Source organism: Lichenostomus cassidix, chromosome 5 (genome assembly GCF_008360975.1).
Source record: "Lichenostomus cassidix isolate B80296 chromosome 5, HeHo_3.0, whole genome shotgun sequence".
Classification (NCBI taxonomy): domain Eukaryota; kingdom Metazoa; phylum Chordata; class Aves; order Passeriformes; family Meliphagidae; genus Lichenostomus; species Lichenostomus cassidix.
This window is the reverse complement of record NC_139486.1, coordinates 50,988,169-51,003,798: the sequence shown is the minus strand read 5'-3', so window position 1 is coordinate 51,003,798 and position 15,630 is coordinate 50,988,169. Positions and strand designations below refer to the sequence as shown.

General features: G+C 43.6%; 1 protein-coding gene across 3 annotated transcripts; it reads right to left on the bottom strand.

Moving 5' to 3' along the window:
* Positions 1-2,256: 2,256 nt before the first annotated feature.
* On the bottom strand, positions 2,257-14,311 carry TCP11L1 (t-complex 11 like 1). 3 transcript variants are annotated; one of them, XM_085063040.1, is made up of 11 exons: positions 14,213-14,311; positions 10,662-10,824; positions 8,346-8,478; positions 6,842-6,962; positions 5,898-6,118; positions 5,023-5,067; positions 4,714-4,850; positions 4,091-4,284; positions 3,597-3,778; positions 2,764-2,936; positions 2,257-2,566 (listed from the first exon to the last, which is right to left on the bottom strand). In XM_085063040.1, exons 2-11 carry the CDS (start codon positions 10,810-10,812, stop codon positions 2,331-2,333), a joined length of 1,593 nt encoding a protein of 530 aa, XP_084919166.1. In that variant the 5' UTR covers positions 10,813-10,824; positions 14,213-14,311; the 3' UTR covers positions 2,257-2,330. The 3 variants fall into 3 exon arrangements, with proteins under 3 accessions (XP_084919166.1, XP_084919167.1, XP_084919168.1); XM_085063041.1 differs by lacking the exon at positions 5,023-5,067; XM_085063042.1 differs by lacking the exon at positions 14,213-14,311 and having other exon boundaries at positions 8,346-8,474; positions 10,662-10,781.
* Between the last annotated feature and the right edge of the window lie 1,319 nt (positions 14,312-15,630).

Here is a 15,630-nt window from a genome sequence, read left to right as displayed (position 1 = left end):
TTCTTCTACATGAAGGCTTAGGATCAAACCCCTGTGTAAGGAAAGATGGGGTTTCCTGTGTGGACCCTGTGAGCAATACAGGCACTGGTGGCAGCACAATCCCTGCTGTGATGACAGGAGCTGATCCTCCTGGACACCCTGAATCCCAGCCCTGGGAGCAGCCATCTCCTTAATTACAATTTTACCTACTGATAAAGCAGTCCTCTTCGCTCTGCCATCAGTCACCCACCTTTCAAGGGCTTCTCTAAGTACCTGTCTCACCATGATGTTCCTCACCCCTCCCTGGGGATCATCCTCTGCCACATCTAACTTCGTGCAGTCAGTGCAATTACCTCTAAAGGCAGCTCCTAGGCAGTACTAAAAGAGAAAATAGCAGCAATTTATAACCTGTGAGCTCTCATTTAACAAAACTGAAAACAGCTGTGTCTTGGTTATTTATCTTGCTCCTATCTCCAGCAGTAATGGTTCTGGTAGCTCCTTCAGCCCAGGCTGCTGAGGGAGTTTCTGCTCTAACAGCAAAGCCCAGGAAGCAGAGGCAGCAGCCCTGAAGACCTCTGTAGTATCCTTTGCTGATCCAAACAAGGAAACAAACTCTACTCAGAACCCTTTTGTTTTTTTATGGCTAACTAACCTACTTATTTGTGAGTTAGACATTTATTTTCCTGGCTGAGTACATTTGGCCAAGAGAAAAATCACCTGAACTGATAAACTCTCACAGAGTTTTGCTGGGTTTTTCCCTTGGGGAAGGGGGTTTGTAATGAACGAGAAATGATTTGGTTTAGAATTGCATAGGCTAATACAGAAAAAAGGTCTTATTTATTCCATCCCACTCCAAACACAAAGTTGGTGACATTCAATGGAAAAGTGGAAAGAGAAGCACCAACAGTGGTTCATTATCAAGTGCTGCTAGAAGTTCTGTAACTTTGGCTGATTCCTAAATTAACCCAGCTGTTGGCAATAATTTAACCCAGCTGTTGGTAATAAAAGGGCCCTTTATTTATTTCTTTTACATACCTTGTTGGTTTTTTTTTTTTAAAGACAGTACCGTTCTGGTCTGGACAACCTCATACTTGGGCCACTTACTGTGTTTAACTACAAACTTTGCTTTCATAAAACCATCAAATATTGATTACTGAAATACACTGTTGTGCTCAACTAGAGGAAAAATTTCAGATGCACTTACCTCCCAGCTGAGCCTGAAATTGCAATGTAAGATCACTGGGCTCTTCTCATCTATACAACATGTAGCTAATTAAATTCAAGACCTACAAATATTCTAAGTTTCAAGAACACCTCTACAAAGTGAAAAAATCGACTAAAATATTCCCTGTATATTCAAACTAACATCACACCTCTCACAGTACATTAAAATCACTTATACTCCCCACAGTGCTCTGCACTTCCTGGATATTTTTGAAGACACGATTGAATATGCAACCATCTCCTGTTGTAGTTTTTAAAAAACCCAAAATTTTCAACCTAAAGTTTCACACACTTTAAATCCACCTTCTGGAAGTGACAATTTACTTTAAAATTAGTATTTCACCTAAAAAGGAGTCAACTACTAGCAAAAAAAAAGGTAAGAAATGACACTTTTATCAAAACATTTTAGCTCTGCCCTTCTGAAATCTTTACAAGATATAAATACAGCTGCAATCTATAAGATTGCCACCTTTGTGAGTACTGTACATAGCAGAGGACAGTTACCCAATAACCAGAAAATCTGCTACAAAAATATATTGTTTTGTAACATCTGCAGGTAAAGAGCAAAAAAATGCTATTAAAAATGCAGTAAAATGCAGAAAAAACTAGTAAGCCTACCATACTAACCATAATGTTACAGTAAAGTGCTGTTTGGCTTGGTGTTTTGTCTATGTTCTTCTTCTCTAGAATTTTAGCTTCATTAATTCTTTAAAGTAAGATATTTTTAAAAACCAAATCACTCCTTCCAGGAAGAACCATTGCTAATCAGCTCTGGATAAAGTAAACTAAATTCACTGTAAATTAAGATTTAAATGCCCTAAAATGAGCGACTTAAATACAAAGTTTGGTTCTTAAACTTGCCTTAGCTACCATCATCTCAAAAATCTAAAAATTGCAGCCAGAAAACTACCATGATATCCCCCCCAGGTTGCATAATTATATTAGAAATGCATCTGTCATCTCTTACCTCAGAACCCTTTTTGCATCTCATGCATTTCCCTCATCAATCACCACTCGTGGGTTATAAGGAACCAGTATTTACACGGAAAGCTGTTTTCCTAGACAAATATTGGTACAATTTTTATTTAATAGCTGACAATACTGTACTGGTAGCACACAGACTGGCTTTATGATTCTTCTGACTTCCCTACAATTTGGGATTCTTCCTTAGTCAGTATTTTGCCAAGGACTGCATCATAGTAAGGGCTGAAGACCATTTTGTTGTAGTTGACGAGACGAACGTACTTGGCAGCAATCTCCTCCAGCTCTCTCTGAATAGGACCTAATCCTCCAGGAATAGCAGGCAATGATTTCTGGTGACTGGATGAAAGGTAATTCTCCAGAAACTTTTGAATTCGAGAATCTGGAAAGAAATTGTTTGGTTTGTTTTCAAAACAGACAGTCAATTAGAAACAGCATATCCTCATGTAAAATCAACAGGCCTGAAAATGGTCAGCAAGCTGGAAAGACAACATGGAAATAACACGGAAAGAGAAGCTCTGCACACCCCAACCCCCAGTTACACAGCCAGGGGAGAGCAGAGCACTGTGCCAGCCCTACCTATGAGCTTGCATATGGAGTTATCCGGGCTGGACACTGCCTGGATCTGTCCCTTCAGCACAGCCTCTCTCTCAGCTGAGAATGGGGTAAAGCCGTGCTGGGAAAGGCAGCTGTTCACTTCAGCACACACCTTCTCACCCACGGTGGCCAGGGATTCCTTCAGGTTAAAGGAGCTAGAAAACACCAGGTACAGCACAACTGTATCAGTCACTCACCTTTTCTCACACCTTTTAAAAATAAACCATCCAAGTAGAGTTGCCTTATTTATCAAATGTAATGGGAAAAGCATAATGAAGATAAAGCCAGAATTGTAAATAATTCATTTTAGAGATATATGAGAAATAAAGCTGAGATCTAAAGCAAGGAAGCAGGGGACATTAAAAACTTCCAGCCTGAACAATCCATACACCTAAGAGCTGACTTTCTGCATGAGGACAGCTCTGACTAAAGCAAAACCAGTAACCAACCCATATGTGTAGAGCAATCACCAAATCTGCAGGCATCTCACTCTGCTACACTTGGGGTCTTGGAAAGCCTGGCCTGAGTAGGGTTAACTGGGTTAGCTCAGCAGGGTTAGCTGCTGACACTCTCCTGTGCCAGCCCGGCACCATGAAAAACACTGAAAAAAGCCGTGTATACAAATCATGAAAGAACAGAGCAAGAATAGCCACCTCTGTGTGAGCAAGCTGAGGAAAAACTGTCAGCCTGGCCTCACAGAAAGCCTCATCAACTCCTCTGCATACCCTGCAGCCAGAAAGAGGCTTGAACTGATCCTTTCCCAGGGTGAAAACAGAGCCACACCTGCCCCTGTGAGCAGGACTGTCGATACTCACGGAAGATGCATTCCCGTCAGCAGCACCTTGACGATGGTTTTGATTTTCTCAGCGAATCCAGGCACATCAATGAGTGCTGGGCCTGCTGCACTGAAGGTGACCAGCAGCACTGTCCCCACCAAAAGGAGCTGCTCCAGCTCCAGCTGGATTTCCAGGAAGCGTGTCTGGTCCATGAGCACCGTCTGCAAGGAGGGAGGAAGGCAGCACAGAATGGAGTCAGTTTGCAGGGCTGGGAAGGGACACAGGGATGCAGCAGCAAAGGCAAGACACAGGCCCAGGGAGCAGCAGGCCGGGAGCACAATGCAAAGCATTGACTCCAGCTTTCCAACTAAGCAGGCTCCAGTACTGAAAGACAAGTACCATCAGAGCTCCCAAGCAGAGATCTATGGTTTAGCATTGTATGTGTCTCAAGGCTACAAATCCAGCTTCTCCTATGTTCCTGGAAACAGAAGAGTGGAACAAGCATAGAACCTTTTTTTCTGTTAAATACCTACTTCTGGAAAAGGCCTGTTCACATGATCCCATTTTAGGAGCTTCAGATAGGCCTGATTTTGTACAGCAGTGAAGCACAAGGTGGAAGCTCCACCAGTGGCACCATCACCACAGTGGGGAGGCACCATTTCATGTCCCAGCTTTGCAAGATCATCTGCTGCTTCTTGCAACCACTTTGTGACGAGGTCTAAAGAATCTGGAAGAGCAGGAGAAAAAAACCTTGTTAAGAAAATTCCTTTTCAAAGTTAGCTTTTTCCACCAATATTTTCCAAATAATCCCATTATTTACTATGGCTAATGCCCATGATATCAGGTATGACATGCATTTCATTTATTGCATCAAGCAGAACATCTAAAATAAAACCACACAGCTACAGGAAATCAGAGGTGAGATGATGCTGGATAATCATGCCCTACACTGTATCAAAATTAAACTGAACATACCAAGGGCAAAACTATTGTTCTGGCAGATTTGTTCTAACCACAGTTTTGGGGCACAAGCTGTCATTTAACATATGAATTCTAGAACTTTTAAAAATATCTGATTTCTTTTCATGATCTACAAGCAACGACACGCAGTTTACTGGGAAGTCAGAGGGGAAGAAAGAAAGGAACAAAGTCATACTTGGCTGTTTCTCAAGAAACTCCTGAAACTTCTTTCTTTCATATTCAGCAGACTGCTGCATTAATTTTGGCCTAATACTACTGACAGCGAAGTTTGCCATATCCATTTTCATTAGGTCTAATACAGAGAAAATTGCTCTAAACAAACAAACAGAAAAAGTTATTCAAGGCTGCAGATGTTTCAGAGGTGCTATTTACAAGATTTATTACAGATTGTCTAAGGAAAGAGCAAAAACATGCATGGGAAACAGTAACAGGGTGCTTAACAAATTCAGAGCATGAGACAGAGAAAGCTGGAGCAAGCATGTACATGCATGCATGTGCCTCTTCCAAGTAGGAAATAAATCTTGCTCTCCTGTAAAAAAGCCTCCATGGAATTAACTTCACCAGCTCCATTAATTTAATCTCCCAAGATGTGCAATATTGTGTACGAAAAGATATCTGGGTTTCCAAGCTTGCATGCCATATCTGTTGGCAGCCTGGAAAGCCAACCTCAGTGGGAAGCAAATCATCAGGCCCAAGGGGCAAAAAAGAAAAAACAAACAAACAAACACCAAAGAAAAACACCTTAATTTCAAAGCAACCTAATTCCTGCTGGCAATATTCCTGCCAAGTCAATTCTGAACTCCTGGAAGCTTTTCAAATTAGAAAACAGCAAGGTTAATGAAGCTTCTCCTGACTGTTGAGACCTTGAGCCGCTCTAGTGACAACATGGTGACAAAGCAAAAGCCTGGATGGTCCCAGGTGTGGAACACACACTCCCTTTAGAACTGACAGGGCACTATAAGGAGTGGGCTAAAGACAGCTCAAACTGGGAGGAAAAGACAACTGGCTGGAAACCAGTAATACTTTTTCTCTATGCTCTTGGATGCTTTTACCACCTTCTGCTGTTGATACTCAATTCTGATACAAACTGACTATTCATCTGCTACCTCAAGGCTTATTTGCATTTGACATTTAAGCAAATGTCCTTCAGTGACATGCAGGAGCCAGACAAATACTCCAACTCACCAGATCAGAGATGGTCCTTGTTAATGACTCCTGGTGCCTCTCTCCCCTTCACACTCCCAGCTATATTCTTCTCCCTATCACTGTTTTTTCCTAGGAGCTGCAGGTTGCTCCCCCGCCCCACCTCTAAAATTATTTAAGGGACTCTGACCATGACTAATAAACACATTTCAGTACCTGAAAAGAGGAACTATTTCATTAATATCTTTCAATTTCTTAATGTCTTCATCTCGAGCTGGAGCACAAAGAGTCCCCATCATCCCAATAACAAATTTGACCAACTTGGAAATGTCAAGGGCCCCGTTCTCTGCTTCCTGTTTTATCAAATCCAGGTCAAGAACTTCCATAATCTGGCTTCTCAGCCTAGTATGACCAGGCAACAAGAAAGACAGAAGACTCTGAAATGGAAAGTTTTAACAGTGTATTAGTTCTATATATCAAAGACTACAAGGATCAAAACAATTACTGAACCACTTCTTACAGGATTATAGAATCATTGAATGGTTTGGGTCAGAAGAGACATTAAAGATCACAAGATCACCTAGTTCCAAATCCTGCCACTGGCAAAGTTACCTCCCACTAAACCAGTCTGCTTAATGCCCCATCAACCTGGCCTCCAACACTTCCAGGGATGGGGCAGATTCTTATCTAAACTAATTGCCCTTTACCAATTGAATTTATCTGTTTGGGTTTTTTTTTGAACCAACCCCTCACCAACTCCAAAAGTGTCACTTTGTGCTGTGCGATACTGAAGTTACTAAGTGGTAAATTCTCTATGGCACAGATCATACTTCAGACTCTTGTGCTTGGCTTTATCAGCCCAGTGTTGGAGCATCTCACTGATTCCATAACCAATACCAGTGCCATAACATGAAGGAAGCCTGGAATTATGGAACTAGTATTGTTTAACTTTTAATCACCTTACATGGTTTTGCATTTGGTTTCACATTCAAATTTCTCCTCTAGGATTAAGTAGCTTATATACATTCACAGACAGTGATACAGTAATAAAAAAGAACATGAGAATCTTTTATGAAAAGTCAAACTCCAACCACTTTTGTTCATTCATATCAGTGTAGCTACTCAAATTCAAGAATTTCCCATGATATCACACATCTTACCTCTTTAATTTCTCCCAATAGCTTAATTGCATGATCATATGTTGGGGGGTCTTCCTTTAGCTGAGCTTCCAGACAATCCCAGAAAGCTTTATGCACAATATCTCTGACTTTCTTTTCTAAGCTGTGAATAAACATGTTAAAAAGAATGAAACTTGTCTCTGCACCACCTTACAAAGATAACCTGCAGCTCCTGAAGCACAGCATGTAATCATAGGAATATAATGTAATAATAACTATATGACAATTAACAGAGAGTTATCATTTTAAGTTACTCAGAAAAGCCAGAAAAACTGGACAGGATTTGGAATGGCTTATGTTCTAATAAAGGGTTACACACATGCAAAAGTGGCTACAAATTAAAATTCTTCCAAAGCATTTATCATATGCCATATCTAGACAACTGGAAGAAAAAGAATAAATCACAAAAATTACTGTTTGTCTTCAACAAAAGACCAATATTCATGTTCCTTTTAAATCCCCACTAAGTAAAATCAATTCTACTACATAAAATTCATTAGCAAACCTAACAGAAATTAAGTAGCTAACCTGACACAAAATGCTTTCTCCTCCAACCACTTCAGGTATATTTGAGCTGCATGGGACTCAAGCTTGAGACATAAAGAAAAATCCCAACCTATAATCCAAGCCCCCTGCCTTTGCAGTTAGAGACATTTCTAGTTCCAAGCAAGATCTCTCATTGCTAATGCTACAGGGAACCACTGCTGCTTCTTTTTGTTCCAACATGATCAATTTCCATAGAGGACAACAATGCCAGTCTTCCAAAAGTCACCTGCAGCATTCTCTCCTGCAGGACCCACCAAGGCAATGTGCTCTGGAGTCTCTCTCACAAACAGATACACACAGACAACACTGGTCCCAATGGGGACCAAGTTCCTTCCATGAAATATGCACTCCCTTTCCCAAATCAGCCTAGGAGACTGTCAGCCACACCTCACTGTGTGTGAGAGAGGAACAGCAGATGAAGCTTCCTCTGTTCTCCCTCTTCCCTCTCAGCAGGAGGGAAGATTCTCTGTGTGATTCTCTGTGTAGAATCACACAGAGAAGGCTTCAAACTTGAAAAGAGCAAGGACTAACCTAATAAAACACAGGAATCTCTTCCCAAAATATCCCTGAAGAAACAGACAGGAAAAGCTAAAATAATCAGTTTCATTTTACTCCCACAGGCAGTGAAAGCTTAAACATTGTGAGTAAAAGCATTACCCACATCTGCCAGACTGGGATACTTGGGACAAGGAGACACAACAGAAACCACAGCACTCTGGGATTTGCACCACACATGTCCAAACAATTACTGCAAGAGGTTCACCTTTCACACGTATCTGGGCAAGCAGAACTGCACAGTTACCACCTTCTTCTTACATTCTTTCCTACTTCCTCCCAGGCACTGCCAGACAAGACACCAGCCAGAGCCTTCACCTGATCCCCCAGACTGCTCTGCAGTTCTACAGACTTTATCTAGGTATCTATTTGGTAACAACCTTACCTGTGTTCTGGTAACTCAGCTGGTTTTATCTGGAAGTCTCCATTCACCACGATTTCATGTGCCAGTGCCATGTTGGTGACTCCCTTTGCTGTCTCCATGAGCTCTTCTATTGACACAGGCCGAGAAGGACTGGCTGCAACATCAATTACACTGTCAGTTCTCTACAAAAGCCTGCAGAAAACATCTTTTGGGCCCTTTCCATCCTGTTTACAGGACAGAGGGTCAAATGACAGCATCAGCTGAAGGTTTTTTTCCTTTCCTTCCCTTCCTTTCCCATCTGGTGGATGACACAGGTTTGGAGCATTACAAAAAACGAAGGAGTGAATCCCAGCTGATATTCTGGGCTCAGTATGTTAATTGCTTCTATCAAGCTCTTTTAAAAACCATATCCAAACAAAACTCCACAACCAAACCAGTACTTCTTTAGGATGGCTTAATAGCATCTTGGCATCTTTCTCCACACTGTAAGAAGAAATAATTACAAAGAGCAGCATTTTCACCACACTACTTCCACAAGGATTGCGCAGATACTGCCATTTCAGTTTTACATTTTTCAAGGAAGTGATTTCATCATTAAAGCAGTCAACAAACAATCACCATCACTGTTAAGCAGCAGCACACCAGCAGCTAATTATTCTCACTACTTCCAATGCAACTGGCACTCCTCCAAACTTTTTTTCCCCCCAGAGGCCATCACCCAAGCAACAGAAGATATCCAGACCTAGTGCCAGCACCAATGCCTAAGACCTCTTCCTGTGGCAGGCATTTGGGACTGACCAGGATGGGCCAACAGCCTCAAACTGAGACCTGGGCTAGTGCCTCGAGGGATCCATTCCATTCACTTCTGCTACAGTTCAGGCATAGGAGCAACATACTAATCCCAAAGTGAAAGAAACCAACCAGGGATCTTCATAGGCTGGGCTAACTGAGATATGTTTCAGGCAAACTATTAGGACCACCTAATTTGATAATCCATGTTGATTGGACTTATGCAATTACATAGAAAAGGTCTTCCAAAATAAGTGATCATCACTTGTCTGCCACTCTGAGCTCTTCTGAGTTTACACTGTACGGTTTTAATGTGCTAATTTTTCATTAATATCTTGCCCTTTTCATGCAGCCCTGCTAAATTTTTATTTCCTTTTGCTTGGAGCTTAATCTTGCATAGTGACTCTGGGAACACTGCAAGGATTGATATTCTGAGAAGAACCAGCAGACAGCAAAGTTCACAGTGCTCTTGTCTGAGTGCCAAATGACTTCACTCCAGCAGTGGGTGCACTAAGAGCTAAGACTCTTTCATTGACCAAAGACTGTTCTTAAATCACATTGCTTCATTCTCATACCTGCTCCCTGACACGAGGCAAGTGCTTGAAACCAAACCATTTCTTTGTTGTACAATGCAGCACAAGACTGGGCCATGCTTTTCACTTCCACGTGTTCAGAGCCTCTCTCCATACATCCACCCTGTGTCCAACCAGGCAACCAGCAAGGCATAGGAACACAAACTCCCTCAGAACATCTCCCCTGTGTAACACAACACTAAACACAACCCTAAACCCCAAGTCATAATGAACACTATTAAAAAAAAAACCAACCGAATGCAGCAAACAAAATGTTACTGCTGAGCCACTCTTTACAGTAATTTAGAACTAGCTATCTGAGTGCTTCTGTCTCTTTGAATTGAATCCCTGGAGCCAGAAAACTTCCCCTTGGTTTTACCTACAGATTTGCCAGAAATACTTGGTAGCCATATTGCACCCAGATCCTCATGTTAAAAGCAGAAGACAAAGAAAAATATCCCTTAGGAACAATATGCAGTCCTGCTTGACACTGGAAGTAATATTAGGATTAAATATACACCTTTCCATCTATATTGTGAGGGGGCTGTCAGGACACCCCTTTGTTGATAACAGCTTTCCTTGCCCTGCAGTAGGAGCAGGGGCTGAAGCAATCCAGAAGGCTCAGCTGATAAGGCAAACAGCAGAGACAGTTTAGCTGGAGCACACTGGGGTAGTGCTTATCCCTTCCAAGAGCACAAACACACCAGGGTATTTAGGATATATATGGCTCAGAGCAATGTGGTCCTTGTGTACAGCTAAGGAAATGTACACATCATGTGTCCAATTAAGAAAAGCAAAAAGAAAATGAGGAGAAAAGTGTTACAAACAGTTTCAAGGCGTATCATCAAGAGTCACACAATATTTAACTGCAAGACAGTCAAACTTGCACAGACACTATGAAACACTAGGATTGCCTCCAACAACAATTGCAGAATTTACTATTTTTTATTGCATTTCATAAAGCAGTTTTGCTTACACTTTGGTGCATCATCTCTGTGTGACCCTGGAGCACTCTGTCGTATTCTTTTTCGGACAGACTGATCTGAGTTGTCCAAGTTCTCCTGATCATCCTCCAAACCACTCAGCTTTTCTTCACTTGAATGCAGCTTGTCAGGATTCTGAGACATTTTCAGTTGGTTCTTTACAAAAAGAAAAAATATGAAAAAGGGAATGAATAAGCATTTTCTGACATGGCTGAGTGGGTAAACATCACCAGAAGTCCTCCTGATTAAGAAAAAAAATTAAGAATTAAAGAATTTTTATGAGGAATTACATGACGTCATCCCCCTAATGGCAGGAGACCTGGACTCAATGACTCACTTCCCATCTTCCACAAAATGGGATGCTTTCAACACAGCTACCATTTATTTAATCTGCAGTCCTAGTAAATTCCCAAAAATCTGAAACTGTTCCCTTGCTGTGACACAGATGAGAGAAAAAGATATTGTTTTCTTTCCTAGCATTGCCTCTGAGAGAACAATGAAAAACACCCCTAGAACAATACCACAAACGTTTTGCAAAAAGATTATGCCAAATGAGACATTTCCTCACTATGCAGCAATAAATCTTCCTAAACATAATGTATTCCTGAACTATGATCTGCCCCAACTGCTCAAAACTTCAAACCTTTCACTCTGAGCCATCCAAAAGCATTGAGGCAAGAAAATAACTAGAGAGAAATTAATATAAAATTCTACTCCCATATTTTATTTCATTTAAGATTCCTGATTTATGCATAAAATATTACAAATGCTTGGGGTTTTTAATTAAAACAGTAAAGAACAGTTATCATATCTAAAATATTGATTAGACATTATATATTAAAGAATATATCACATTGCAAATACCTGCAGAGTACTCAAAGTCACACTGAAAAAATTACCAGCAAAAACCAAGTCTCACTGTTCATTATCTTCACTTACTTCATTCTCAGATTTTCCTATAAAGAATGTAACTTCTACATCCACCATTGAAAACTACCATGCAGAATGCTGCTGTTCAGACTTTAATTTTACAGAAATCTATTTGAGAGCATATGATGTCTCTAAATTAAATAACCTAGATGTTCTGTGAAGTGGGAGTCAGGAAGAGTCTGCCTTTCAAAATAAAAGAAAGCTCCTGGAAAAAGAACAACTTCCTCTTTCCCCTAGTATCCCACCATCCCCACTGTCAAATTTTGAAAGAAGCCAAGTTCTCAGCAAGAGATACACTCTCCAGAGGCACCTCACAGCTACTAAGAGATAATACAGCATCAAAAACTACACTGGAGAGGATGCAGCAGAAAGCAAGCAACAGTGTAGAAATATAAAATGCAGCACTGAGATTTATTTTCATACAACAGCTGTAATAACTAACCCTGCTCCACCAGTGCTTAAACTGATTGCACAGTGTGATTCCACAGGACAGCTGGAAAGCTCAGGGCATGTAAGGAACAGTTCTGCTCTACAGCAATGACTCAGGATCATCATCTTGCTTGATGCCTGAGAGACAACAGCATGCAACACTTGCCCACAGCACTGTGTCATTTCTATTTTAGAAAACAGCACGAAAAGCTTGGGATAAATGACACAGGAAAACACCCTTGGCACACAGGCCACCTCTAGGTGGAACAGAGTCCCCAGTGTCCCTGCTCCAGACGCTTGGTCATCTCCCTGTTCACTGGCTGGGACAAAGAAGTGTCAGTCTGTCACAGCTGCAGTCACACTGCCAGCCCCTGAACAGGCAGGGAGAGCCTCCAACTGGCTGTAAGAGCAGCTATCCCAACCAGCAGGCAAGTGGGACATGCTCCAGGAGAGGTGGATCTCCTGTCTAGAGGACAAAAGGCCTGTTACTGGAAACACTCCAGCAGCAAGAGGATGAGGAGCTCTGTTAATAAAGGAGCTGCTCACAAAGAAGATCATAGCAACCGTTGCAATATAAAACATGAAATGGGACTGGTTAAAGAGAGGGAAACCTGAGGTTGAATTTGGCTAGGATAAAAGCATTATCATAAGGGCTCCCACATCCATTCCAGACTGGACAGCTGCTCTTCCTATCCGTTCTCTTCCTCAAGGCATCCTCCTGAAGTCAAATCCGAACTACAAAGATGACTCAACCAAGCCTCACTTAAGTCTTTAATGCACACAATACTTCCTAGGGCCTTGCAATCTCTCACTGTACTTTATCCTCACTAGCCTAGAGAAAAGCAGAGAAATATAATATACCCCACTTACTGAGGGGAAACTGAGGTTTGAGTTCAATTTCCTGAGGACTCACAGAAGATAAATGACAGGGACAGGATAATCACTCTCCTGATTACTACCCCCAGCTTTGCCCAGCAGGCCATCATTTCTACTACACAGATTACATCCTGAAGTGTTCCCTTCCACAAAATGGTAGCTCAAGAGCTACAGCCTCAAACCCAGCCCAACTTTTATTTAATTACCATTTGTTTTTTAAAAAGTCCCATTGTAGCTATGCGGGGCAGGTAGAAGAACTCTCAGGCCATTCTGCCAAATGACTGTTCAGCAGATGAGGTAAACAGGCACACTTGTTGGTTTAGTTGTTTAGTTTGCAATAGTCTGCTCTTTTCTGATGGATTACTGCTATTATTTGCCAGAACACATCTAGAACATATCCTGTTGCCACTGGGTAAATAAGCTTGACAATACCTCTTCCAGAAGCATGATCATCACCTCTCCTTTCACAGAAACAATTCTGACACTTAACAGAGCAAAGTCTACATCTTGGCATTTTCCTTCCATTTATTTTTAACGAAAACAGAAATGCAAGAGAAAAACGCAACAAATTACAATGTAAACAAAACCTTTCCCACAGGTTCTTTTCATTAAAGGTCCTCAAATCATCAGATGTGCACCAGCACTAAATAAACTTCACTGTGCTCCTCTGGAGCACACACCAGGCTGGAGCAGCAGCTCTCACTCCCAGCGCTGTCCTACGGAATGACACAGGACCCGAGAGCTCCCCTGACCGAACACACCAGGCTGCCTTTCCTCAGGCTTCACTCCACTGCCAACCTCTCTCCTCTTCCCTCTGTTCACCCGCCACATCACAGACTGCTTTCCCTTCTAATCCACCAGCAGGCAAGCCGCAGCCTGTCCCCTGTCCCTCTTCCAAATTAAAAGGGATGCTGTGAAATTCCACTGATTGCCCTCGGCCGCCTGCTCCGTGCGGGGCCCTCCCAGCTCCATCGGCATGTCCATCCCCACGCGGAGCACACAGGGCACCATCCCCAATCCCAATCCCATCCCCACCCGGCCCGCCAGACCCGCGCCGGCCACGCTTTCCTTGCCCCCCTTCGCAAGGCTCGGGAGTTCATCGGCGGGCTAAGGGGGAAAACGAGCCCGGGGGGTTTGTGGGCTCCTAGGCCGAACGGGGAACGGGCAGATGTGTGCTGAGCCCGCCGGCGGCCCTGCGCAGCTCTGCCCGGCCGGGCCCGGAGCCGCCCGCTCGGCGCTGTCAGGCCCGGGCCCTGCCTGCCGCCCCCGGCCCCACCGCCGCCCTCCGCCCCGGGCCGCCCCGCCTTACCGCCCGCGGAGCAGCCGCCGCGGCCGCCGGCTCGGACGGGCCCGGCCCCTCCTGCGGCCGCCGAGCGGGGCTGGGCCGGCGCCGCAGCCCCAGCGCAGGGCGGGCCGCGGCGGCTGCGGGGCGGGGCGAGAGCCCCAGCGGCCCCCGCACGGCTGCGGGCTCTGCCCGCCGGAGGGACACCGGCGGCCCTCAGGGGAGCGCGGTGCGGGGCGCCCCGCTGGAGCAGCTACCGACCCCAAACAGAGCCACTCAGCCCCAGCGATGGGCTCTGCCCCAGCACACAACGCTCATTCACGTTCACCGCCCCGGCGAGCAGGGAAAGCAGCCCTGGCTTGTCCTTAGACACCTGATCCAGGTCACAGAGTGAGGGCAGTCCCGCCAACGAGGAGCTGGGTCAGCCCGTGAGAGCAAGGAGCTGCTGCCCCTGCCCTGTGCCCCGCTCGGAGCGCTCCTGCCCCGCTGTCCCCTGCAGGCTGCCTTCCCGCGGCCCAGCGCGGTGACTCACAGGGCAGGGGAGCTGTCACTCGGGACTCACTGCAGCACGCCGTGCCCACAGGCAGCAGCTCCTTTCCGAGATCGGAATCGCATCCTCTTAACCCTCATGGTAAAGCAGGCACGAGGTAGAAAGGGAAAATACTTCTGCTGAAGTGCAAACCAATCCACCACCACCATTGCCTTAGGATTTCCACCCCCACATTTTTCTGAGGAAGTGCATTAATAAAAGTTTCAGTTCAAACTAAGAACTATAAAATATAACTACAAAAAAGGCTTATATTAGTTTTCAGGAACTGACTATATTTAGAAGTCCTTTCTACTTGTCTAGAAGAAGTTTTACATGTTTGTCTTCCATCCCCCATCAGGACACAGTAAAACATTGTCCTGTTGCACACCAAGTCCTTCAGCTCCATTTCAGAGAAACACTCTGGCCTCTGGCAGCAGACACCACTAATGACTGATTGCATTAGTTAGCGAGACATGACACTCTGACACAGGACTGTGTCTTTTAAGAACAGCTCAGCACATGTGACTGCAACAGTTATTACTACTTTGTTGTCATAATTAAATTAGCTTTTGTTTCCAAATAAAAGAACAAAGCTCAACACATTAAATGGAACAAAATTTGGTTGGTTTTTTTTTTCCAGCAGCAGCTGTAATGAAGTTTTGGTGACATCATTCCAAAGATAACTCCACAAGAGTCAAAATTAGATTTCTAATCACGTTACATATATATATATATATGTTTGCAGTTACCTGTGTTGCAAAGCTTGGGATTTCCACTGTAGACCAGCCATGGATAAGAAATGCCACAAGAACAGCCAAAGGCCCTTCCTTTGCTCCAGCACTTTTCTAATTACAGCTGGTGCCATCAGTAAGAGTTACAGACAGAGCAAAACACTGGGGGATGAAGATAACCAGCC